The sequence below is a fragment of the Gobius niger genome (assembly GCF_951799975.1).
Source record: "Gobius niger genome assembly, chromosome: 10".
NCBI classification, from domain to species: Eukaryota; Metazoa; Chordata; class Actinopteri; order Gobiiformes; family Gobiidae; genus Gobius; species Gobius niger.
Window position 1 is genome coordinate 22158173 of NC_136861.1, and position 25665 is coordinate 22183837.

A 25665-nucleotide genomic window follows, 5' to 3' on the forward strand; every position below is an offset into this window, starting at 1 on the left:
CCACAACTCGGGCGAGGTGAGAAACATCGCAATGAAAATTGTTAAGCTTCAAGTTTGAGTTAAGATATACTTTATTCATCAATCGCTGAGTTAGTTACAATATGCTAATGACAACTAATCAAAGCTGCGATAGAAACTGTGATTGGATCACCTAGTAAGTAGTAATAAAATAAAATCGGCCAGGGTTATAGACCAGACATTTGGAAAGATTGGACAAAAATATCGGCCAAGCATATCGGCATCAGCCAATTAACATCACACAATATCGGCATCAGCCTTAGAAAAACCCTTGTCAGTCGGCCTCTAATGCACAGCCTGCTAACTTTCCAAATACCCTGTCCGGGGCAGAAAAGTACCAACTAGTGTGAGCCGCTGCAACTTGCACTGCAGTGCAAACTTCTCCATTTGAAAAGTGCTGAATCAATTGTAACTTCTAGATGCTTGTTTGGTAATACATGCTTCTTGATGGTGTCAGTCACACTGCATCTCTGGAGAGAAGTCCTACTTTCTCCAGAGTTGCTGCGACTTGCCTCAGTCGGCTCCACAGGTTATAGAGACATCTCCGCTCTCCAAAGTTAATGCCTCGATTGATCAAAGTTTGGCAAGAATAGCATTGTCACTCCAGCTGAGACTACTAGATAAAAGGGAACCAGAGGGGAAACCAGGTCATGCAGGCAGACACTCGGAGGCTTCCTGAGGCATGGTGTGTAGATTAGTAGTTATTTCTAGGGTTGTACATCTTCATATTATACAGTAATAAAAAAAAAATGCTTATTCCAGTCTGTCTATTGGAAACTATGGGAAAATATAGACAATTTAGAATCTGAGAAAAAAGAAACCTGACAGCATTTTTAATCATTTATTTCATATTGTCATAAAACTATAATCCTAAAGGAGAAGAGGTTCGAAATGCCATCCCTGCGAAAAATATCTGGACACGCCCCTGATCCAATCGGTGATGTTTCATAACTCGAGGAAAAAACAGTCGAATTCTTTCTTTGATTCTTGCACGAGTCGCCTGAGCGCTGTCTCTGTGCAGGCGCCATATGCTGCTCTTTTATCTGCTCTGCCGCCGCTTTGGTCTTTGTCATGACGTCTCGTCCTGTCACTGTGTCTGCGCGCCAGCTTTTTGCTCCCCCGATGATGTTGTCAGACCCTCCAACTGTGCACGTCTCCAGCAGGAGGTGACGGTTCAAGGTGGTGTTTACTTTGACTTTTGTGATACTTTTACGTTTTCAGATCCAATGTTTCCAACTAAGCATTTTTGAGTTTGGTTTGGCATTGAAACTTTAGCAAAAAATATACCAGTTTCCACTAGGTCACTGTTAATTCTGTTGTTTTCTAAGACTATACACTGATATCGTGACCACCAGTGTATCGTTTGTGGCTATTGTGACGACACCTATCTTTTATTTTGAAACCCAACAGGAAAAGTGATGGACAGGTGATACCTTTAAAAGTGCCTTATATTTAAACTTTCTCACCCATTTGTGGCGACCTCCTGTCCTTGAGTGGTAATAAGTCAGGGCTGGTCCATGATGCTCTCACCCAGTTGTAAAGCCCTTTCAGTTGATGATTTTTTGGGGGAAGTCCTTGAAAAATCCTTATGCTTTCGCAACTTGTATGACTCCAGATCTTGAGCTAGACTGATGGTCAGAAGTAGCTGTAGGATTAGCCTATTGATCATGTTTGAGTTGTTGTGGCCTATTGAGATTAGACAGGCTCAGTCTCTAACTGTTTTTAAGTCACCTCTTACTACAGTAAAACACAGCACATGAGAATACAGCAGAGAAAATGCTTTTTTGTATGATCTGTTTTAGTTTCTCGTTCCCCTCCATTAGTGAGATTTGATCTGCCATGTCTGCACTTATGTTACTGTTATTAGATTAGCTTGTCCTTGTCGGGCCTCAGACATGGTCTCCTCTCTGACCCTGTAATGGGACATTTGTATTCGTCTCTCCGTGCGTATGCAGGACGCACACGGGGCCTGATGGTCGCGGCTAACAGCTGTCTCCGTCCTTGTTACTAGGCATGGCTGAGCGAGATCCATGAGTATGCACAACAAGATGCCGTGCTCATGCTGCTTGGAAACAAGGTGAGTTATTGTGGGATATGTCCGTTTGGTAATCAGATTTAGAGCTTTTAATAACTCTGTGACATTACTCTTGGCCAGGCGGATGCCACACATGACAGAGTGGTGAAAAGAGAAGATGGAGAGAGGCTCGCTAAGGTAAAGCCATTCATTTACATTATTTGTTTGGACGCTGTTTCCTGAATCCTGACACACATCTCAAAGCAACACAATGACGATTGCCCAAAGAGTGTCATATGAAAGAGAGAGTTTCAGATACTTTATTAAAAATGTTTTAAAAGCCACAGTTTCCTCATGGACTGTGTTTCTGAGTATATTCTGTTCTGCAGGAGTTTGGAGTCCCCTTCATGGAGACCAGTGCCAGGTCTGGTCTAAACGTGGAGCTGGCGTTCACTGCTGTGGCAAAGTGAGTTCTTCACAAGGACATTTCAGCCAGCCTGTTTTCAGGGACATCTTAGAGCCAGATTCATTTTGAATATGAACTGGAAATACTGTACATGGATATTTTCACTTAAAGGTGCATTATGGAACTTTTTATTCGAAAAAAACAAACTTGATGTTTGTGTGTAACTGACTTTTCTGTGACCCAATGGCTGTATGGGTAATTAGTATGGCGCCTTTACGTTCGATCATGTTGGTCTCTTCAATGTGCCAGGATCAAGTGTTGTGTAGGTTTTCTGGTGAGAGGGTCGATCACCAGTGAAAACCAATCAGAAACTCGAAAAACAATTGATCCTGGAGCGTCATAGAGGTCACACTGATGGAAAGTAAAGGCGCCATACTAACCACTGGGTCACTATAAGGTCAAATACACACTAATAAAAACGTTTTTAATTTTACATATAATGTTCCACAATGCACCTTTAAAGAAGTCAGCTACTTTCTAGTCACGCTCTTCTTGTTAACTTTTGTTGCTTTTTTCTTTTCTTTTTTTTACTGTTGTTGACCACGTAAAAGTCCAAAAGAGATTTGCTGCTATTCTATTCATGGCACGGTGGCACAATGGTTAGTGCTTGTGCATCACAGCTAGCTTTCCTCCGGGTACTCTGGTAGGACCCACATCTTCCACAATCTTGATTTCTAATTTTAATAATATGCTTTCTATTCATAGTATTGGAACAAATGTTATAATTTATATCTTTAAAGTGTGAGATGAAACTAATGTTCTGTTGTTTTCTCGGTTTTGAACAAAGAGAGCTGAAACACAGGTCTATGAAGGATCCAAGCGAGAATTTCAAGCTCCAAGAATATGTCAACAAAGAGATGAGGGGAGCGGGCTGCTGCTAGACACTGGCCTGCTGCACTGACTGGATTTATGTGCGACAAGGGAAAAACTATCACCATAAAAACAGAGACTCACCAGTGTTTTGTCTTTTACAAACTACAAGCATGTTTAAGACATCGGACTTATAGTGAAATCATGACTTGTGGGACATTACGCACTCACTCGACGACTTCAAACACCTTTGATCACCAGCATTCAGTTTTCACACGGGGAACGTGCATTTCATTCATTGTATGTACAGCATATTGATGTAAATCACTTTTTCATGTACAGGCACAGATAGCTTATTATGAGTCATGAAAACAAACTGGATGTAGAAAAAAAACACACACACAATTTCGTACATTTTCATTTTAATTAGAAAGTAGCACATCATTTTTTGTATATTTAAATGCAGTAGAAGCATATCCTTTCTGCACGTTAGATGAATAGCATTCAGTGTTGTAAATAAATGTGTGTAAAGTACAGTAATAACGATTACTACAGTGCACTCGTTTTAAAAGACTGAACAGCAAATTTTAATTGCTATGGAAATGCCCTGATTTTATATGATTTGAACCCCATAGATACAGTAAAATGTAAAATTACTCAGCCTAATATACAGACAAATAGAGTGAGTTTTCAAGCTGCTGTGTAAAGACTTGGGACTCGAGATTAGAATATCAAAAACATCATGATTGTACATTATTTATTCTTGATTTATTGTAACATTAAATAATAAATTATTACCTTATCGTTTTGTACACAGTTTGATAATTGTTTTTGACCAAGTGTTACATGAGGCAGATTTCTGCTTACTATTATGGCTTTCATTATCTTCATTGTCTTTGAGCTACAAAACTGTAAAAGCAAATTGCACAAATTTACCCATTTGCATACTTCACCTGTGACAAGGGGTATGAATTTTGTTTTTATTGCCTGTAATATTAATAAAGTACACACAGCACAGCATATACACGTTGGCAAATGTAATAAATATGTGAGCCTATAATTACACAAGAACAAATCAGCTCAAATCAGTAAGCCAGTAAAGACAGTGAACCTGGTCGTCTCTTCTAATACTGAGTACAATATGAAAGATTATAAATAAATATTGCTTAACACTTTGGTAACTTATCCTCTGCATGTGAAGTCTGTCAAATGTATGGTCATGGCTTGTGTTTGAAATAGGCCTCCACTGCAAAAAGACAGAAACCATCAGCATTTGCAAACATCTTGAACACTGCCTTAATCTACCAACCTGCATACTCATGAGGCAGCATTGGTCTGTCGATAGCGCTCTGAATTGCGCCCATCCACTCTATCTGGTCTCTCTCAGTCTCACAGGCCAAGAGGAACTTCCTGTCTGGGGTTAGAATAGTGATGCCAAACTGCCAGTGGTTGCCCTGGACGCCCTGTGGGAGGCCCGGGACCACTGTGTAGCTGTTGTCCTCGCTGCCAATGAAGACCTCACCTCTTGCATAGGCATCCTATGTTTTGGAAAATCACAGTCAGAGTGACATCTATTGGTGAAGGCATGCATCTGCAATCGGAAATCTCACCAGTGGATCTTTGAAGTACATAAGTCTCCTGTCATCCATTGAAAACCACCTTTTTTTAAAACCCTCGGTATGCTTTGAAGGAAAGAAATGTGTCACTTAAGTTGAGGATCATTTATCACTTGAATTTTGATCGCAAAACAAAACTACCTTTGGGCCTGTTTTCTCCATGTAACCCTCCTTTATGTAGCTCCTGGTTAGTTTTGGTAAAAGCTGGTGGGCAGAGAGCAAAAAAAAACATTGTTATAAAGGGTGAAAGAGTCAGCATTATTCAGATGCCACACTGTTATGTCCTTGGGCAAGACACTTCATACTTGCCTCTTGCTTGTGAGTGGAAATGTGTGCAGCGTGTTTAAATTGCACTGTCCTGTTCATGTGCTTGTACTTACCTCTGAAACCGAAGCTACAGGAAAAGCCCCCTGGAGATAACGAAACCTGACAGCTCTGATGGCATTGAACCAGTCGACCATCTCCTAAACAGTGAACATTTGAACTCACAGTGACAACATGGAATATATCATGTTTTTATCATGTTACAATGTTATCCCCTCATCAAAAACATGCTTGGAGACTAGTCTGAACATTTTCATATACTATATCAGTTTTTGACCAATGTGTACCCAACTTAAGTATAAGATAGATGTGTTTGAAACCGATCCAAAGCAAAACATTTCAGACAGGTAGATAGAGAGATATTATATATTATACCTTGCCGTCCTCGTGATACACAAATATATTTCTGGTGCTGTTGTCCTTCAAATACGTGATCTGTAAACCATGCGCTATGCCAATTTTTAGAGGTTGGAAGCAGGCATTCACGCTATCGATCTTCATAATGGCTTTGGGCTCTCTGGCCTGCCAAAAAAACAAACAGCTTAAGTTGAGAAACATCAGGGAAGATAAACATATAAACTGTACCTACATCGTTTTTGATAAAGTACTTCAGCACGCCCTCTCGTTCAGACAGAATGAACTTTCGACTGAGGTACTGCCCATTGTCTCTGCCGCGTTTCCATAAAACGCCTTCTCTGTAACCTGAGAATACAAATTATGTATTAGACTGATGTAACTCACCAACAAATGCTTGACAGTTATGGCAACACTACATCGCTCTATTCCCTCTCACCCTAAAGACATTTTATAACTCAGTATTATTTCTTTAAACACCATGTTACGGAGATGTTTCCCCTTTTAAAGGAACAGGCCACCATTTTTCCATACGTTCCATATGTTCTTACCTGAGCTTATATGAGTTGATGCGTACCTGTCTGGTGTTTGTACAACGACCAAAGATGTTCCTAGCATTTGGCCTCTCCCAGCATATTCCTATAGCTCCAAACGGGGTGAAGTTGGAAGCGGCCACACTCTTCCACGGGCACGCACAAAGACCAGACAGGTACCTATCAACTTGTCTAAGCTCAGGTAAGAACATATCTCAGTATGGAAGAACTGTGTGCCCTCAGTCATGCAAAAAGACCAAAGATGTTGTTCACATTTGGCCTCTCCCAGTATATTCTTATAGCTCCAAACAGGGTGAAGTTAGAAGCGGCCAAGCTCTTTCACGGGCACGCACACAGACCAGACAGGTATATATCAACTCACCTAAGCTCAGGTAAGAACATATCTCAGTATGGAAAAACGGCGGCCTGTTCCTTTAAGAACTAGAAACAGCAGAGAGCTACTAATGCTTTGAAGATGAGTGAGTAACTAGGGGCAGATAGATGCAAAGATGGTATTTTGTCCCGAAGGGGGGAAAACATGTTTTACAATTTAGCTACATTTCAGATTGTGACTTCATAGGAGTCGTTTTGATGTGTCAAGCTTATGTAGAAATCTAGAAAGTTTTTGGAGAACTACTTGGAAAGGCGTCGAAGTCCTGAGTCACAGGTTGGAGTCTGATGTAACTGTTGTTCAAAACTCCTCCCACGTGAAATAAAAAATCCAGCTACACCATTTCCCATCCCAAACCCAGAGAAAAAAATGAAGAAATAGAGTCAGTTCAAGACGTTTCCTGTCTGTGAGCCACGGACATGATTTCTCGCCGACTATATAGCGCAACAACATCACGCAGCCTATATAATTACTTTGCAGGGCCTGACCTGGGCTTCCTCTAACACTTAACCACATGAAAATCCATTGTCTTGTTTGTAGTTGTGGGTTTTCTCACCTAGCGCTACAACGAGCCCCGCTTTTTTTTTTTTTTAGTTGATATAAATAATTCTGTGCTGTGACTGACTGCTTCCTCTTTGGGTCATAACCAAATACAGCCATCTCACTCACAGAAGCTCATCGGTCAAACCCACTCACTATTCGCTGTGAAGTAAGAGGTTTATGACATGAGCAACTCGATCCATTCTAGTAACGCCAAGGAGGCAAAAGCATTGTCATAAGTCAAACACCGCAAAGCCTTAATGAAAAATACATACTTTAAATATTTTTGTTAACGTGTGTGTTGAGGTGTATTGCATAATATAAAAATGGAGAAGGTCACTTTTGTTTGCCCCAAGGTTTAAGCAATGACTGATTGTAAAACCAGTTTCATCAGTTCTGCAGTACAACGCTTTCTTCGAGCGCTGAGAACAAAAAGTGGGAGGCCCGAAGCACCCATAACAACACATAGCAGTTATTCATTCAAAGAACAGGAAGTTGTCTCTCAAGACGTAGCAGCTTGTGTAGTAAGGCTCTGCAAAGATGTTGACTTGATTTACTATCTTAATTTGCATTCAAACATTGTTTACAATCGGGGTCATGTTTATTCATCAGTGTTGGATATTACACAATGCATTTAAACAAAAGAGTCTATTGTTTAGCTGAGAGACGAACACAGAGAACCACATGCTGCAAGCACAAGGCTCTATTGACAAAGACTAAATCAAGGAAATACTTAGAATAGAAGTTGTGTAACGCATTTGATCAATAAAAGGAATATAAAAGAATACGGTGTCTCTGAAAATAAATTGATTCTTTCTTGGGGCATATTTCTATTCATTAAAACAATGCCGAAATTATTTAAAATGACCGTACAACAAAATATAATATAAGTAATTGATCTTTCTAAAGCCAGTGTGCTGCATGTAATTCTTCAAACCTGCAGTGTATGGCTCTTGCTTCTCCACATGAATGAACTCCTTCCTCTCATACTTGGCACGGATCCACTGTTCTCGAAGAAGCCTGAATAATTAGAGTCGGTTACTTACATTACAACTGGATCTACATCAATACACTTTTTGATGATCGTGAACAATGGGCGTTTATTGTTTAATCAGTTAATCGATTAACTACCATTATTGGGTAAAAAAATATACTAACAATAAATCGCTAGACTATCTAAGAAAAGATACGTTTGTTTCTAATTTGTCTTCAGTCGATATTATGGCTCATAATAGAGGGTTTTATAATTACTGAAAAACACATCCTGTTTATATAAAATGTAATGTAAAATGACATTAAGCTGCCAGGTGATCAAGGTGATCAAGTGGCCAATTAACTGAAGAGGCAGCGTGAGGTGGTGTTTCCTAATCTTCCAGCTAGTTTTGCTTCCCAACCACAAATCTAGTTCAAGGTCTGTAGATGGGTCCCGGGGCACTGTACGGTGGAAGCCCACTACTACTGGCAGCCTCAGTTGCCCCAGAGGCATGAATGGGTCCAATGCAGGGGACATTTTTCCTACTACAGGAAAAATATGAACCTTGTGCATCCCAATCAAAAGTTGTATGGAATTAGCATAAGTGAGATAAATCCCTATTCCCAATGATCACTTTCCAAAACAGCACTGAGAGCTTACATGCAGTCTGTGTGTGACGGCCGGTAATAGAAGGCAGGAACTTGCTGTTCGTATTTGGCCCTGACTGCATCATTACCAAAGGAATCCATGAGCTGCGACCATATAAGAAGTGTGTTAGCTTCACATAACTAAACCTAAAAGCAATGACTTCTCGTGAATGTATTTGTATTGCATGCAATGTATGGTCTGTCTCTCGCTTTTACCTCCACTTCAGACGAACGCCAGGGGTCAAGTAGCACAGACTTAACCTTACTGATTTGGGCAATGTTTCTGTGGAGACCAGAACAGCTCTGACACACAAATGTACCCAGTGTGTACGAAGCCCATTCTGGATCTGCAGCACAATTATTTGTTGAAAAAAGTTACTTACAATAATTCATTTTTCACAAAGGACAATAAAAGATCATAAACAAATGTAGGTCTCAACACTTTCATTTCTCCCACACAGACAGTAGGAAGTGAGGCCCTCTGATCTACTTTCTAAATGATAGAGGCTTGTGAGGTAAAAGGTGTAGGGCTTTAGCCAAAAGAGAATAATTAATGCCAAAAAGACCAAATTAGGTCATAAAGCTCAAATGCTCTGCATTACATCACACTTCAAATAACACAAAATGCTGTGGCTTCCCTTCCTGGTTCATAATCACACAGAACACACATGAAGGATGTGCATCTGTGCAGAGGAGACAAGGAACTTATGTATTGTAAGCCCAGCCCATAGTTTCTACAAATAGCTCCATGGGAGCCACATATGGGTCCAAGAACCAAGAAACCAAGAAATGACATACATTTCAACATATCCACAATGGTTATAAAATATTTAGTAGGTTACTTCAAAACTGTTTGATAACAGACAGCAATTGGACTGAACTGGAATCAGTCATCTAAAAATGAAGGTGCATTCATCTAAATTCATAAACCTGAAAACTACGCCCATTTTCAGGATATGGGGACACTCATGTGGTAAAAACACGCCTATGACAAAGCTGCAGCCGGTACATACAAAATATAATGACACTTAAACAAAGTCATCTCAAAGTAACAGGGAGGAAAAGCCATTACCTGCCGCTCCGCAGTCCGCGCACAAGCTGTTACCAGGTTTTTTCAAGAGCTGTTTAACGCGCTGCCTGTTCTTGTCCTGATCTACAGCCATCGTGCGGCGCTGTGTGTGCCTCTCACAGCATCTATTGCGTCCTTCCTTCCTGCATTAAAGACGTTATTCTCATAAACAGTGGAGTTAAAAGTCGACCGCTTAAAAACACGCAGTGTCTCTTGATATAAGAGAGAGCCATTGAAAGGATGTGAACTTTTAGCGCTTCAGTCACATCTGTAGCGCGACTCCAAGTAGTGGGCCGGCGCGGCTCCTTACACCTCCTGGAGGAGGGCTCGAATAAAGACTTAATTCGAAGAAACAAACATTAAAAAGGATAGTTTCATAAAATAATGTGAACATTTCTGAGAAAATAACATTGCATCCATGTTATGTCACCATGGAGTTTTTGTCACTTAGAAGGAAGACCAACTTCTTTTTTATTAAGAGTATAAATAATTCCACTGAAGCAGTTACAGAAGAGAAACCGACCCGCCTCTTTACAATAAAAGGAAAGAGATTAAATCTAATGTAAGTCAACCATATGTAAAAGGAATACAATTAAACCGTTTTCTAAAATGTGGTTTTATTTCTGTAGTTTTTTTGTATAATGAAGTAATAAAAATTACAAAATATTAAGAAACAAAAAACATTTGGGAGAATGGTCAAACTATTTGCAACCAGTGTATTTCACTACTTCATTTGCTGTGATATGGTTTTAAAAAAAAATACACCAAACATCTGTGTTGAAAATACAAAGAATTATGCAGAGAAGTAGCCTTCGAAGTAACAAAATTCAAAAGAATAGAGCTTTTGTTTAAAAGAAAGACACCATATTCACTGTCTTGAGTAAGATCAGCATTTAAATTGGCTACAAAGCAGAGAATTATTTCTAAAGCACCCAGTAGACCAGGAAGAGGGTTTCCAAGAAAACTGTTCTACGTTTAACGGGAGGAGTTGGAGCTTGAACGAGAGCGGTGACGTCTGCGTCCTGGAGACCTGGAGCGTGAGCGGCGGCGGATTGGTGAGCGCCGTCTCGGTGAACGGGATCTTTAAATACAGGCAGTAGAAGTTAGGAAGAAAAATCTTTTCAAACATAATGGTCTGTAGCTAGTAAACCTACCGCCGTCTCATGCGAGGTGGGCTGCGGCGCCACATTGGGGGGGGTGGAGGCATTCTACGAGGTGGGGAAAACCTCCGAGGTGGCAGTCGAATACGCTGAGGCAGTACAGCTTGCGCAGTTATTTCTTGGCCATCTATTTGCCCTGTAATAGTTACCACATTTACTAACAGTAAAACAAAAAAAAGTTTCATTGTTTGTGTGTATATTTGTTTTTACCTCCATCCATGTGTTTCAGTGCTTTCTGGGCTTCTTCTGAAGTTTCAAACTCTACATACGCAGAGCCTTTGCACAGGTGAGGGTGAACTCTGTCCATGAGCACGTCAACCATTTTGATTTTCCCATAAGTTGAAAAGATTTCCACTATGTGTTCCTAAGACAAAAGCACATTTGTCCATAACTGTGAAAAATCCCCTAACTCAAACAAATGGTATTGTTTATTTAATCTTTTATTTAATCTATTTTCTTTTAAGTTTTTCTCGACTGACCTTTGTGACATTTTTTGTCAGACGACCTACATGAACCTTTGTTGGCTTAGGGGTTGGGCTCCTTTTCCTTCTTTCCTTCTCATCGGTTTTCTTCTGTGTTTTAGACCTGTTGAAATGCATGTTGAAATACTGAGAATAAAGCGATTAATCAATATCCCTCCAAATGTAAAAAATACTCACGTTGAACGAGATCTGCGGCGGTTATCATGACGTCTGCGGCTGGGACTAGGCGACCCAGATGAGCTTGAAGAGGAGGAGGAACGAGAGCTAGAAGAACCACTAGAGCCTGAAGAACTGGAACCACTGGAGGAGCCTGAGCTGGAGCCAGAGCTGCTGCTTGAAGATGAGCTGGACCTACAAATATAGAGATACTGTACATAAATAAACAGTCACCGACCAAAGAATAAGTGAAAACAGGATTTTGAACTCAAACCTGCTGCTGCTACTCCCACTAGAAGCACTGCGGCGTTTCCTGACTTTGTCTCGTCCGCGCTGTTTGTCATCATCTTTGATAGTCTTGTCCTTACCCCGGTCTTTTGCTTTTTCTTCCTCCTTGCGCTTTGTCGGTGATGGTGCCCTACATTTAAACAAAAGAAAATGTAGTCACAAGAACAAAAAATAGAATACACCAATTGGTTCCAAGGCGAATAAAGAACAAAAGAAGAAGCAGAGTATCACCACAGGGCAAGAAAAAACATGCTTTTCAACACAACAGTACGAGAGACTTTGACTCTATTCAACGCTCTCCTGCAACGTTTAGGGCTCTCGACGAATATATAAGAAAGTTATATTTACTACACAGAACTCAAACTGGAAAATAAAACGGCAAGTAAGAGGAAAACGAATTTGATCTCTAATTGTACATGTTTTTACACTTACATGTTGATTTTTCTTTCGATTGAAGGATTATTCAAACAACTTGTGGCCCGAGAGAGCGTCGCCAGGTGATGACGTCAAACCGGAAGTTGCGTGCTCACAAAAGCGCCACATACAACCATAACAAAATTGTTTTCTTTAGTGTACTGACTTGTTTGAAAAAAAAAATGTGCTCGTTGTAAGTTTTTATTGTTTGCCAAGTGTGTCATATGTTTTATTGCCATATTCAAGTTATTTCGACGAATTAAGAAGCGCGGCATTGTCTGTGACAGGCGTTTTGTGGTGAGAATCTCTTTCATCAATGTTATGTTAGCTGTTAGCAATGTCTCGTCTCATATTTTGATATATCTGGTTTAAACGTGCATCACATATCGTCAGCCTCCTTGCCTCAGTCATGCATTTCAGGGAAATAGAAAATACACAGAATCCTGGTTGCACCGAGATCATTTACACGGAATGTTTATCTTGTTGAAACAATCCTTCTGACATAGATGCTTAAAATGCAGCAGTGTTTAGAAAAGAAATATAAGTAGCAAAAATCTAAGTTTTGTCCAAAAAAAAAATGTTTATACATCCATAACACAGTAAGGTAAGATAATCCCTTATCAAGCTCACAATGGAGAAATTCACTTGCTAAATCAGCTCTCAAGAAACACAGGAAATGTGCAATCAATTAAATAGTACATAAAAGTATCTTATATACAATGAATGCAAATAATAAAAAACAAAGTTAGAGCAGACTATAAAAAAATAATGTCAGCGGTGCAAATTTTTTCAGTATATGGCAGAGTTCCAGACAGATTGATATGACCAAACAAAACAATGTAGATAGAAATAAAACTTGTTTTGGCAAATGTTTTATATTTAAATGGTTATTTTTCATTGAAACCTTTATTTACAGCATTATTTTACAATAGGGCACCAACCATGGGTCGTCTTGATGAGGCTGCCAAACACAAAGTTGTGGAGCTCCGAAAGGCTGGACTGAGTTTTCGAAAAATCAAAGCTGTACTGGAGCTGGACAACATCAAGGTGTCTGCACAAGCAATTTATCTGTTTTTGAGAGAGTTTCAGGGAAGACCTCCGGGGCGTGTTTGTCCTGTGGATACATCAGCTTCTAAGATGCAAGCTCAAGGAATACGTGCTCCAGAGAAATGGAGTGCCATTCACCTGCAAAATCTATTACGGAACTCCTCTCAGCAGTCACAGCAGTGTGGTTTTGTAGCTAACTCTGCAAATCCAAATAACATAAAGCCAACAGGGTCATGTGGCAGCAGCGGTAACAGCCATGGGCAAGGACACAAGGAAGAAGATGAGATCAAGATTGTCAGTGTCTCTTCTCTTGCACAGAAGACACAAACTCTTGCTCAAGCCACTGCAACAAAGGCCACAACAAGTGTGGCATGTACCACAGGAGAAATTACTCCAGCATTAATTCGAAAGAGAATCAGTCCTTCACCAGCTACCAGCTCCATGTTGGCTGCGCGTAAAAGGATTTTGGACAAAGCTTTATCACACAGAATAAAGGTACTTTCAAATCTTTTTGTCTCCAAACTACAAATATTGAAATTTTATTGTTTGTATCTTTGTCAGCAGGTGGCGTCACTGGTAAGGAGAGATCAGACTTGTCTACAGGGTGACAATTTGAGAAATGTTGCGCAACAAAAGTCAAATGCATGCAATTCAAACGAAAGGGTGAGACATTTAAAGAAGATTCATAGTGTTGAATGAATAAGGACATAATCTATATATTTAGCGTAACACTCTTGTGTTTGTTTACAGACTCCTATGGAAAGTCAGTCCAAAGGATTGGGAGGAACTTCATCTCTCTGTTTCTCAGTTCAAAGGCCTATTCCATCTGTTCGATCACCTCACCCCCCTCCTCGAATTGGCATTCGACTTCCAAGTCAATCTGTTGCATGTTCAGTTTCTGGGACCTCAAATTTACGGCTACCAATAGCACCAAGCTGCCAAGCAGCAAGCCACAATGAGGGGACTTCAAGCCCCAAACAAAGTGTTCAGGAATCGAGAGTGGGAGTTCTTCTGCAGGACCAGATTCAAACCCTAAGTTCTGAAGTGCGTGTCTTGGGAGTGGCAGTAAGGATGCTGGTTGAGCAACAGTGTCGTTTGGAGCGTGAGCAAGTGCAGCAGACGAATGTTCAAAAGCAAATCCTCAGCACTCTTCAGAGTATGTCCTCCAAAATGGGATGTTGTAGCGCTGTTCAGCAGCAGCAAAAAACTCCCTCACCTTCTTTGTCTAAATCTACCTCTTTTAACCAAGACTCTTTTACTTGTAGCCAAGAAACATATACTCAGTGCAGCCAAGCCCAGCCAAGTTTCAACGCCATGGATGTTTTAGAAACAACTGAGCCCTTTAAACTTCCTGAATTTAGTCCTACCAGCATCAATGGTTTTGCCGCATGTAGCAGCGCCGAGAGCCTTCCTCTTATTTCTTCACCCCTGTACCAAGAGCAAAACACTCAAGCGCACATGTCAGGATTCACACAAAACTATGTGTTGGCTTACAACCAACCTAGTAATCAGACATTCACAGAGAACAAACTGACAAACTTTTCTAACAGCTGTGCAGTAAGAACTTTCCCAGACTGTCACATTTCCAACGCTGCGGTTTTGTCACTGAGCAATTCTATGCCAGATCAAGTTAATAATATAAAAGTGGAAGGCCCTTAAAGGGGCTAGATGCAAGTTCGCCATTTTATACTCACTACTGCCACCTCAGGTCATACGTGTAACTGCACCTTCTATGTTAAGCTTGTGCAAGGCGGCATTTAGGACCCGAAGTAACACGTTTTTGAGTGCAGGATTTGAGAGGCAGTTGTGGTGAACAGGTCTGGGCTCATTCTACACATTAGGACATGGCTGGAACATGTAGGGGGAGGAAAACACATAATTAGAACATTTTTAAACTCTGTATAGTCCCTTTAAAGCTGACCTTTTTGTTGTAGAGTAAATTTAATTAATTTGAAAATTCAGATGTCCACGAGGGATTGTGACAAACTAAAAAAAAATCCATTTGAACAATACAATATGACAATTATCATTTTATTGACTATAGACTGTAGCTGTTAAATATTGATCCATACGAGCGATCGCGATGTCGTCACATCTGTTGGCCGTGGTAGGCATTTTACGTTTTCATATTTGATAAACATTTTATTAAAATCCTATGATTGGCAAAAACAATGTCCATAAACAGGGCATTGCTTCTCTTGCACTGTAACAGATCTATCATTTTATAAAACCATGTTAGGGGCCTGGATGCATCAGCTGTTGCCTACCATTCACCAAAAAATCCGGCGAAAATTGCGGAAGTAAACAATAACAGCGATCGCTCGTATACATATCTTCATTCAGTCCCATGCAAATAAGGACAATCATGTTATATCATGAAAAATTGTGTTGCACAATAAAAAAAAATGTATTTATTTTTATCACACTGTGGTTAACACAGTTATGTAACATTTCTATGGTTACAAGATGTGCAATAAGCAAGATATGTCTGGTATATGGATGCAAATATGTGAGTGATTTATCTTGAAATATGTTTAGTAATTAGTGTGTTTAAATTGCATTTGCAGTACAGATCAAACAAGATGTGTTATTTGTGCGTTTGAAACGCACAAAATAAATCTTTGTGGGAAAAGCTCTTTCACTGCTTGAACAATATGATAAACAGTTGAAGTTGAAAAATATTATGATAGTTTCAGCGAATAGTTGCACACAGCTTGTGGGGTGATGGGGTGAGGGTGAAGCCCACCGATGGAGTCAACAGTAAGTCCTCCTCTTTGATTCCAGGTGCAGGGCTGAAGCAAAAGCGCTGGAGAAGTGTGGTGAAAATCAGGAATAACTCCATCTTTGCCAAACCCTCACCCAGACATGCCCTACGACCTACAGAATATGACAATTCAGTACATTCATGAATGTTATTTAAAAGCAAAAGACTTTGCCATTGTTGTTTACCTGCAGAAAAGGGTAGAAAAGCATCTCTCTTGATGAATTTACCATCTTTGTCCAAGAAATGAGAAGGGTTGAAAGTATGAGGGCTCTCCCATTCACTCTCATCATATAGCACAGACGTGAGGAGTGGAATTACAACTGTACCCTGTTGACAAGTTTGTAAGAGGTTGTACTGCTTTTTGTTGTTTGCCATAGTCACAAATAACTGACCTTTTTAATGAAGTAGCCCTGAAAGGTCACATCTCTGCTGGTTTTGTGAGGGATGGACTGTGGGACAATGTTTGCCAGTCTCTGCGTCTCATGTATGACTGCATCAGTGTAGGGTAAGTTCTTCCGGTCCTCCACAAAAATCCGACGACTTCCAACTACTCTGTCGAGCTCTTCATGGACCTGGTCTGACACACATAAAAAAGCAATGACTATACTGACAGTTTATCACAAAGATTCTTGGTCCTTACTTTGAATGTGTGGATACTTGGCCAGAAACAGTAGACCCCATCTGACTGTAGCAGCAGTGGTGTCTGTACCAGCCGCAAACAAGCTGGTTACTGAGAAGGTCAGATTCTTGTCATGGTAGTGGGTCTCCATGTTGTGCAAATCCTATAGTAAAGAACATAAGGGTGTAAAATAGAAGTAGAATGTACAATATAACATAATATATACTGTATAATAGCCTATATTAACACAAACGAGTCTGACCTCCTCTTTCTTCTTTCGGATCAGAAAGCAGTCAATAAAACTACGGCACAGCTGAGGGTTCAGTGTCTCTTTCAAACTCATGACCAAATCAAGGACATCATTGATACCGTCAACACTTCGTTTCATTATATGCTTCCGATCTTTTGTCCATGAGCACAACCTGGGAAACATGTTGTAAAGCTGCAATACAAAAGTAAATTGGTTAAATACATTAAAATGACGAAGAATAGCAAGCATCATCATTATAATTATTACTAGTTGGTGTAAAAAAAACAAACCAAAAAAAAAAAATCATAGTATGAATACTTTTTGTATTTTCAACTCATACAATAAATAAAGCAATTAGACAAACATTCTGTTTGAAACTGTGCTTGTCAACGACTGTTAAATAGAAGCTAGCTTGCTGGCCAGAAGAAGCGCTGTGGGAGCTGTGGCTTCCACACTGGAAGAAAGCGAGAATGTTTACAGGAGGCGGCTGGCTGTACCTAGGAGAAGGGCCATAGCCCTAGGTACTGTCATCAGTGCTTAATTGGGGCATCACCAAAAGTGTTCCTGAAAATACTAATTTACAAATTAAGCACTGACTGTCATCCTGTCTGTCACAAACACACGGTACCATTGGAGCTTCCGTTGATGGTCACAGCCGAGGCAATTCCCATAGTGAAACACTGAACAAGGTTAGAAAAGAACCAATGGTCCCATTGCTGTTTGTATATTAGGAATGAGATTACCTGTATTGATACAGAACCAGCAGCACGAATATTCTCATTGGCTCTTGCCACCATGTTTTTGAATCTGGAATCGTCATATTCAAATCTGCTCCCATATACAATCGATGAGATTATGTTAGATGTGGCATGGTTTACGGGTCGCATTGTGTCAAATGGTTTTCCTGCAAGAACATTTGTTTCAGTAAAACAAACATATTTCATCATAGAAACGGTTTGTAAGTTTATGTGATCTTTTTAATGTGTTATATACCATATGACTAGTAGAAAATTGCACATGAACGCCACCCCGTCTCGTATTTTCCACTGGGAAAATTACCTTTCAACATGATCGAGCAATAATACATTTTAATGCCTTTTGTCTGATTGCTATGAAGCCTACAATGTGCATTTAGCTATTAAGCTACTCAGTTTTAACATCGTCTCTTTTTCTTCATAGTGCCATGTAAAAAACAAGCTTAACTTAAAGTGCATATGTCAGGTTTTCAAGTTGTTATAATTCTTCTTGATTTGGTGCAATAATACAAGTGTTTAGGAAAATGTCATAGTTTTACACCCATAAAATATCAGCTTGTGGAGAAAGTATGATAAAAACGTAAAAAATTTGCAGGAATCTAACCTTAGTGATGACGTAGAAGAAGGTATGTGCACTGAAAATACAGTATTTGTAGGTATTTCAGTCTTTTTTCTTATATTCTTGATCAGATTTTATGATTTGCTATATTTATATTAAACTGCATTGGTAATTTACTTCAATAAATGTAAGTTATTGTGTGTGTGGAGTCAGCCATTATTTGTATACATGCACTTCTGGTGGAGTTTTCTTCAGCTCAGGTGTAGCTCGTTTTATTTTATAATGTTTATAAAAAATCTTTGATTCATTAAAAAGTTGCATATTTAGAAATGCACCTTATTTAGTTTCTTTTTATTTATTTATTTGTTTTGTTTTTTTGCGAAGTTGGTTAGCTCCTCCTTCACTTCGTACCACCTGCATCAAAACAAAAACATCCACCATGCTGACAGGACACACGTGCATCTGCATTTTGAGGAACAGCGGAACCACAGGAGTTTATCTGTTTATCTGCGCACAAAGACTAACGCTTTTCTGTATCCATACCACGATGGATATTTTAGCTGCGTGTGGAGCAGAGGCGAGCCTACGCTGTGGCTAAGGAGGCAATGTTTTCCAAAACTTGGACATTATTTATGGGATACTCTGAGGACTTTTGAAGCTTTTACACAATGGAAGAGATGTCTGTGTTTGGTGACTACTGTAAGTTTTTGTTTTTCTGCATGCTTAGTGAATCAACAAGTGGCTATAAGATGCTGTTTTGTGGAGGTTAGCTTCTAAGCTTGTTAGGGCTGGTGTTCACTGTGCGATTTGTCTAAGATTTTTAGATGTCACGTTGGGTTTGTAAAATCGTGAGCTGCGCTGTCTCCAGTGTGCAATGGTCCAGAGGGAGAATTGTGGTCACGACCAATGTTACCAATATCAGGCTACAGACCGTGTGTGGCCGCATGCTAACGGATGCTAGCGATGTTTTTACTTCCAGAGTTAAATCCTGCTGTTTATAGCGCGGTCACGGTACAGATACACGTGAATTTCATTCCGCAGACTTGATCTGATGTGTCGGTTTGTGTTTGTGAGCCTTTGTATGCAGCGTGGATGTGTCTCCTGTGGTTAGCTTTGGTAATGGCTACTGTGTGCCACAGTGTAGAGGCCAAGTTTATCATCAGCCACTGTCATTTTACATCTCTACCGTGAGCGAATCCGTTAATGCAAAGCACAACATAAAGTGGTGTGACATAAACAAACTAATCCTGAATCAATCTGCTAGCAGCCGGCGGGCTTGTTAGCTTTAGCCTGCTAGCTTCTTTGCGTTATCAGCGCTGATCTCCATTCATTGCATCAAGACCTTTTTAAATGTCAGAATTCAACATTTGTTCTTATTGTTGGTCCTCACTCTGTCACATTTTGTCCCAGGTTCATGGTGATGATATAGTTGTGGTTCACAAAATGTTTGTTTGAGAGAGACAGTTTGCAGTTTATCTGGACAAATTATCCCATTGACTTCAAAGCATTTCAGCGACCGTTAAAGGTCCTATATCATGCAAAATCGACTTTTTGGAGCTTTTAGCCATGTTGTTATGCTATTTCCTTATCAAAAACACCCCCAGAGTGGTTTGTGGCTTCATTCTCCTGAATCCTGTTCTCTGAGCAGCTGCTCCTCCCTCTCCTGGTGAAAGACTGAGTGTTCAGTTGTGTCATAACAGCGGAACGGAAGTGCCTTAATTCTATGCTTACAGCCTGATTTTAATTTGTAAAACAGCGTTTTCATTATTTCTGTCGTAAGAGAGAAACAAAAACAAAAAAAAGGATGTGCCTGAGGTGCTTCCAGGTCAGCTGTGGCCAAAACAAACACCCCTGAGCGTCTGAACAGATCAGTCATGTTTGCGCTGCAGCTGTGAAGATGGAGCTCGTTACCTACTCTGGACACCTGTTTTTTATTCTTAACTAACGATAATGTCACGGACGGAGAAAAAGAAGCGCGTTTGGCTACGAGGACGAGGAGTTTATTCAACCAAGAGGCCACTCTTCATCAGAAGTTGTTTTTTTCTCCGGGATTCAGCGACTATCACCAAAATATAGTTTTTCTGTGACTGTCACTGATGGATGTTTGGGGAACCTTCGCCAGAATCAAATTTGATTAACTTTTATAACCAGCGCAAGTCCCATAATGTAAACAGCGATGGACCAGAGCGGTGAGTCAGTCCAAACGCGGGTTAGCTTGTGTGTTAGCATATTAGCATGTGTGTTAGCTTGTGTGTTAGCCATTTATGAAGCTGTGTTGCAGATGTCAACTCCTTATAACTGCATCGTGAAGTAACTTCACTTATTGTTGTTTATTTATATTACGGTAAAGTTGTATGTGCGGAGAGAGGGGGCGGAGTTAACTGAATCGAAGCGTTGTGTCTTCTGGGTTCGAATAATACCTCCAGTAAACACGTATATTTATCACAAAAATGAGTGCTCCATAGTGGTAGAGGTACAATATATCATATAAATGCCTATACTTAACTTTGGAATGGCTAAAATAGCATGATATAGTCCCTTTAACAATTTTCAGTTTTGTTCTACGTCACTTCCGGTCTCCATGGCCGGAGCGTTTTTTTTTTCCAAAATAAAAAGCTCTTTTTTGCCAGATTTAGGGAAAATTTTAACATGAATCTTGAAAACAATTGTGTTAACTACGTATCTGTGAAAATGTAGTCTAATGTGTCATATGCACAAGCAAAGCAGATATAAAGTATCAGTTTGTAGATGAATTTCTCAAGTGAATTAACTTGTTTACAGTGTATCCTTGCATGTTTTTAATGTTTCACTTTGCTACAACACAAAAGCACTTGCGTAATTTCCACTCCTCTTCATCTGAGCTATGTGACTTTGTTGTACAATTGTATAATGACAATTAAGTTCTTCTCTCTTTCAAAAATGGAAAGGATCCTCTTTACCAAAGCAGGTTTACCTTTACCTTCATGCTTCTCAAACTCTTCAACCAGATAGTGGCTTTCCTCAATAATTTTATCTTCCGCCATTTTTTTCCCCATTCCAAAGTCTCTCAAAGTGGTAAGTGCAAATCTTCTCATCTCCCTCCATGATTCTCCATTGGCAAAAATAATGCCTAAAATCATCACACACAAAATAATTATTCATTATTTAATAAAATAATAACATAAGAAATTCATACAATTTTATAAATCACCATTTCATTTAGGTGATAGGCTAAAACATGTCCTACCATGACCCTGAGTTATATCTTGAAATATTGGAGAAATATCTCGATCGCCAAACTCATCTGCAAATCCAACCAGAGCCTCTTTCACAGTCTTATACCCAGCCAACACCACAACCTTATTTGGTCCCAAGTAGACTGTAAAGACACCTCCGTATTTCTTTGACATCTATAGACAAAAGTTGTGGTTTATTCTGAATATACAGTACAGTTCAGCTAAAAAATATATGTAAGACTTACCTCATAAAGACTAGCAAAAAGTCTCTTTAGATCAAGCTGCAGCAGGTTTCCCAGCAGCGGCCACGGCCTTGGACCTGGAGGCTCTTTCCTCAATTCCCCAGCTGTAAGGCGGTTGGTTATTATGTACAAGAGTAGTATGAGGGTGATAGTCCCCAACAGCAAGGTGGGGCTATACACAATGACTGAAGAGGAATCCATTTGATGTTGGCCACTGGTGCTGCAATGTAACAAAAAATTAAGAGCCGTTTTCACACTTTGAAATTTGAGCCCAACTCCACCCTTAACAACAGAGCAGCCTGGGGAACTGAATCCTTTCCCTGTAGGTAAACTGAGAGGAGTGTCTAAACTGTGTGTTAACTGGTTAAGCTGTAAACCAAGGCAAAGGTATAGGATTATTAACTGGACAAACCAGAATTCAGTTGAACTTATGCTGTGTTTTCAGCTTTGAAACATGAATAAATGAAACATGAATAAAATAAATATAACTCTTAGATATCACTGATTAATACTGATACTATAATCAAATTCAGGAATAATTTAAAAGACATAAAAACCTATTGTAGTGGGGTGGTTTCTTTTTTCCCTACAGTGCTCCAACTGGCCCCACCCCCTTGTTAGGGAGGTTGTGTAAGACACCTGTTTCCAATTCACCTTATTCCGGAAGTTACCGTGGGTGCTGCCATGAATTGTGCCCGCCCCCTTTCTCCTATCTGTTAACATGGGACTGCAGAAGTCCACATAAAATCAGTAGCTACACGAAAACAAAGCCGGTTTTCGGCCGTGCTGAGAAACAGTGCAGTGTTGACTTGTTGGTGCAAATTAACATTGGCCATTTTACTCAAATCAATCTACTAAACATCAGATTTGAGCAGAGAATATTTTCCCTCGTTCTCAGTTTAAATGAACGGGCTTTGTCAAGACAACAGAATTTTTTTTAAATTTAATTTTTGTATATATTTATATACGGAAGTGCCGAGACAAAGCATAAAGTGGCAGTGCCGAAAAAGTGGGTGGGGCGGAAAAAGGTCAATAGGGTGTTCTCTTTTCCTGCTGCTGTCCGGGTGCCCTCTGCATTAAAGCGTCCTGTCTGCTATGTGGTTTGTGTGATTGATGTTGCTCAGGGTCCTTGAATCGTCAAGGGTGGCTAACCTGCCGCTGTTTTGCTTATATTAGTTTATATTTGTTCTTTCTAATATAGTTACAGTTTTTCTTTGGGGTCAGCTTTTACAGTTTTGTTGTTTTGGTTTTCCGGTTTAGTTTTTCCCCAAGTATTCTTAGCCAATCTATGAATCTTTCCATTTTAGCTCGTTCCAAATAAAATGTATTTTTAATTAGACTTGCAAAATTTTTGTGAAATTAATTTGTATTTTTTTTAAATTGGTATCCTGTTCTAACTCACTCCTTCCCAGCCAATCCGGAAGATTCCACTCCCAATTCAACTTTCAATAAACTATTTTAAGTTTGGAAATCACATCTCTGTCCTTTTTATCAGAAACTTACCATGGTGTACTTTTATCTGGTGATAACTTGCAAATTTGTGGGTCTTTACTTCCCAACCACTCCATCACACGAAGGTTCTTGCGTCATCTTCTGTAGTTGTCATACAACAAGAGACCAAGTGTGTGGCATTGAGTCGTATTTGTGTGTGTGCGTGTGTACATATATGTATAGATGGTAAATTCTGTATACATACAGGATTTTTTCTTTTTTGATTTGATAAAAAAATATTTTTTGATTTGACATTTATACTCCTCCAGTGCCCCCTACTGTTCTCAGAGAGTTTGAGCCTGTGACACTGACTCTCCTCACTGAGGTGGTCCAGGAGATGACGCCCACAAGTTGTCCCCTGGACATCGTTCCAGCTAAGGTTCTCAAACATGCTTTTGACACCAGGGGCCCATACCTTCTCGCTCTGTTCAGTAGCAACCTAAGCACTGGATCTGTCCCTGCAGCCTTCAAGCGTGCTGTGGTTAGGCCACTGTTATAAAAAACCTAATCTAGATCCTGCTTTTCTGTCAAATTTTCAGCCTGTCTCTCACCTGCCATTTTTGTCTAAGGTTTTAGAGAAACTAATCTTCATTCAGTTGTAGTCTTTTTTGGAAAATAAGTATATTCTGGAGATATTTCAATCGGGCTTCAGATCGCGTCGCAACATGGAGTCACCTTAAGTGCACAATGACATTCTGCTGTCTTTGGATTAGAAGCAGCCAGTGCTTCTGATGATGCTGGACATGACAGCGGCATTTGACACCGTGGACCACTCAGTTAGTGTTCAGGGCTCGGTCCTGCAGTGTTTGAGGTCCTACTTGACTGACCAGAGCTTTGCTGTGATGGTTGATGACTATTCCCCTTCCTCCACCCCGTTGTCATCTGGGGTGCCATAGGGTTCCATCCTTGGCCCGGTCCTGTTCTCACTTTGCATGTTGCTGCTATGGTCCATCATTGCCAGACATAATTTATCATTCCATCTCTATGCTGACGATGTCCAGGTCTATTTACCGGTGCTCCCAACACTGCCTCTGCTCTTGACTCCCTCCATAGCTGCTTTTCGGACATTAAACAATGGCTTGCACAGAATTTTCTGCACCTCAACGAAAACAAAATCCAAATTCATTATTTTTGGCTCCAGGGATGTTCCTCAGATTCCTCAGTTCCTCAGATTGATAGATTGATTGATTTTGAGTCAGGCCCATAAATATTGGGACATCGACTCAATTTACTTTTTTGGCTCTATAAACAACCACAATGGATTTGGAATGAAATAATCAAGATGTGCATAAACTGCAGACGTTCAGCTTTAATTTGAGGGTATTTACATCCAAGGAACTTTCAGCATTTTTATGTGAGCTTTCCACTTTTCAAGGGACCAAAGGTAATGGGACAAAGTAACAATTATAAATCAAAATGTGTCCTTTTTAATATTTGGTTGCAAATTCTTTTCAGTCAATTACAGCCTGAAGTCTAGAAGGCACAGACCTCACCAGATGCTGGGTTTTATCCCTGGTGATGCTCTGCCAGGCTTCTACTGCAAATGTCTTCAGTTCCTGCTTGTTCTTGGTGCATTTTCCTTTCAGTTGTGTTTTCAGCAAGTGAAATGCTGCTGAAATGGATTCATGTCAGGTTTTTGCCTTACTTTTTTTTACTGGCTTTGGCAGTAGTGTTGGGTCATTATCCATCTGCACTGTGAAGCGGCGTTCAAGCATTTGGCTGAATATGAGCCAAATGCTTGAGAAAACTGCTGATATTCAGTAAGATTCAGGTGGTTACTTATTCCACACTGTCCTGTGAATGTTTACATGCTATGGCCAATACAAATGTAAATGTTTGGGTGGTATTAGTTAAAGCAGACACTGTTAAATCATTTTTATGATTTTGATGAAGATCAGACCACATTTAGTGACCAATTTAGGCAGAAATGTCAGAAATTCCACACAGTGGCCCTCATTTATCAAACTGCCTACGCTGAAATCAGAGCGTATGTGGGGTGTACGAAAAATGACCGCCTGTTTTGGCATTTATCAATCTGAGCGCTCAAATCCTACACCAAGTCAGGAGGTGGTGTAGGCTACATAATGCACCAATTTTAACTAAACACTAAACAGCGCTGGAAAACAGTTTTTAAACATGAAGCAAGGCTACAGCGTTAATGTTTAGGCTCTAGGCAGACTTGATGCAATTTTGCGCTGACATGCTCCTCCACGCCACGGGCCGAGCCCAGAGGCTTAGCCCGGACCAGAGACTACCTGGACTGCGGGCCATAGAGACACTCATGGTGTTTTAAAAAATATATATTTTCTTTTGTCACAAAAGACCACTGCTGCCCAAACTTTGTGTGGATGGCTTCCCCGCCTCACATCCGCGGCCGCTGCCGTGTACCGGGACACGGGGAGACCGGGACTCACCTGGGTCTTCGCGATCCCTGGTTTGAGCGTCAAGTCTGTGGAGCGTACTCCGTG

The 25665-nt window shown here is 40.2% G+C and overlaps 4 protein-coding genes and 1 long non-coding RNA gene across 5 annotated transcripts in view; 2 read left to right on the forward strand and 3 right to left on the reverse strand.

The window, feature by feature from the left end:
* The window catches only part of LOC306969227 (ras-related protein Rab-26-like), a 10373-nt gene extending 6253 nt beyond the window's left edge, over positions 1-4120 (forward strand). The window contains exons 3-7 of the mRNA XM_079564826.1: positions 1154-1184; positions 2030-2095; positions 2174-2230; positions 2422-2498; positions 3286-4120. Coding sequence (XP_079420952.1) covers positions 1154-1184; positions 2030-2095; positions 2174-2230; positions 2422-2498; positions 3286-3379 — 325 coding nt within the window. The 3' untranslated portion in view covers positions 3380-4120. The remainder of the gene's footprint in view (positions 1-1153; positions 1185-2029; positions 2096-2173; positions 2231-2421; positions 2499-3285) is intronic.
* A 117-nt stretch (positions 4121-4237) lies between these two features.
* Positions 4238-10028, reverse strand: LOC306968504 (arf-GAP with dual PH domain-containing protein 1-like). The gene is made up of 11 exons (XM_079563887.1): positions 9759-10028; positions 8903-9033; positions 8700-8791; positions 8004-8086; positions 5838-5950; positions 5624-5770; positions 5305-5388; positions 5066-5128; positions 4919-4990; positions 4618-4846; positions 4238-4554 (listed from the first exon to the last, which is right to left on the reverse strand). Exons 1-11 carry the CDS (start codon positions 9847-9849, stop codon positions 4526-4528), a joined length of 1134 nt encoding a protein of 377 aa, XP_079420013.1. The 5' UTR covers positions 9850-10028; the 3' UTR covers positions 4238-4525.
* A 411-nt stretch (positions 10029-10439) lies between these two features.
* rnps1 (RNA binding protein S1, serine-rich domain) lies at positions 10440-12347 on the reverse strand. Its single transcript, XM_079565054.1, has 7 exons — positions 12274-12347; positions 11828-11971; positions 11575-11748; positions 11395-11500; positions 11126-11279; positions 10910-11051; positions 10440-10836 (listed from the first exon to the last, which is right to left on the reverse strand). Coding segments are annotated over exons 1-7 (828 nt in total). The 5' UTR covers positions 12276-12347; the 3' UTR covers positions 10440-10730.
* Positions 12348-12385: 38 nt separating this feature from the next.
* LOC306969489 lies at positions 12386-13947 on the forward strand. Its single transcript, XR_013793328.1, has 3 exons — positions 12386-12552; positions 13188-13797; positions 13864-13947. It is a non-coding gene; the product is annotated as an uncharacterized lncRNA (long non-coding RNA).
* Positions 13948-15994: 2047 nt separating this feature from the next.
* abca3b (ATP-binding cassette, sub-family A (ABC1), member 3b) overlaps positions 15995-25665 on the reverse strand; it is a gene marked incomplete at its 3' end in the record, with an annotated part of 31205 nt that continues 21534 nt past the window's right edge. The window contains exons 32-39 of the mRNA XM_079564316.1: positions 21710-21810; positions 21476-21638; positions 21209-21358; positions 17679-17839; positions 16948-17127; positions 16707-16848; positions 16459-16643; positions 15995-16393 (exon numbers count right to left, since the gene is read on the reverse strand). Of these exons, the coding sequence (XP_079420442.1) occupies positions 15995-16393; positions 16459-16643; positions 16707-16848; positions 16948-17127; positions 17679-17839; positions 21209-21358; positions 21476-21638; positions 21710-21810 (1481 nt within the window). The remainder of the gene's footprint in view (positions 16394-16458; positions 16644-16706; positions 16849-16947; positions 17128-17678; positions 17840-21208; positions 21359-21475; positions 21639-21709; positions 21811-25665) is intronic.

Coding starts and splice junctions, on each gene's coding strand:
- LOC306968504 (XM_079563887.1), bottom strand. CDS start 9,849: ATGGCTGTAGATCAGGACAAGAACAGGCAGCGCGTTAAACAGCTCTTG. Junction 8,087..8,699: donor CCGTCACACACAGACTGCAT/GTAAGCTCTCAG, acceptor CTAATTATTCAG/GCTTCTTCGAGAACAGTGGA. Junction 4,847..4,918: donor TGTACTTCAAAGATCCACTG/GTGAGATTTCCG, acceptor TCCAAAACATAG/GATGCCTATGCAAGAGGTGA.
- rnps1 (XM_079565054.1), bottom strand. Junction 11,501..11,574: donor CGCCGCAGATCTCGTTCAAC/GTGAGTATTTTT, acceptor GCATTTCAACAG/GTCTAAAACACAGAAGAAAA. Junction 10,837..10,909: donor CCACCTCGCATGAGACGGCG/GTAGGTTTACTA, acceptor CTGTATTTAAAG/ATCCCGTTCACCGAGACGGC.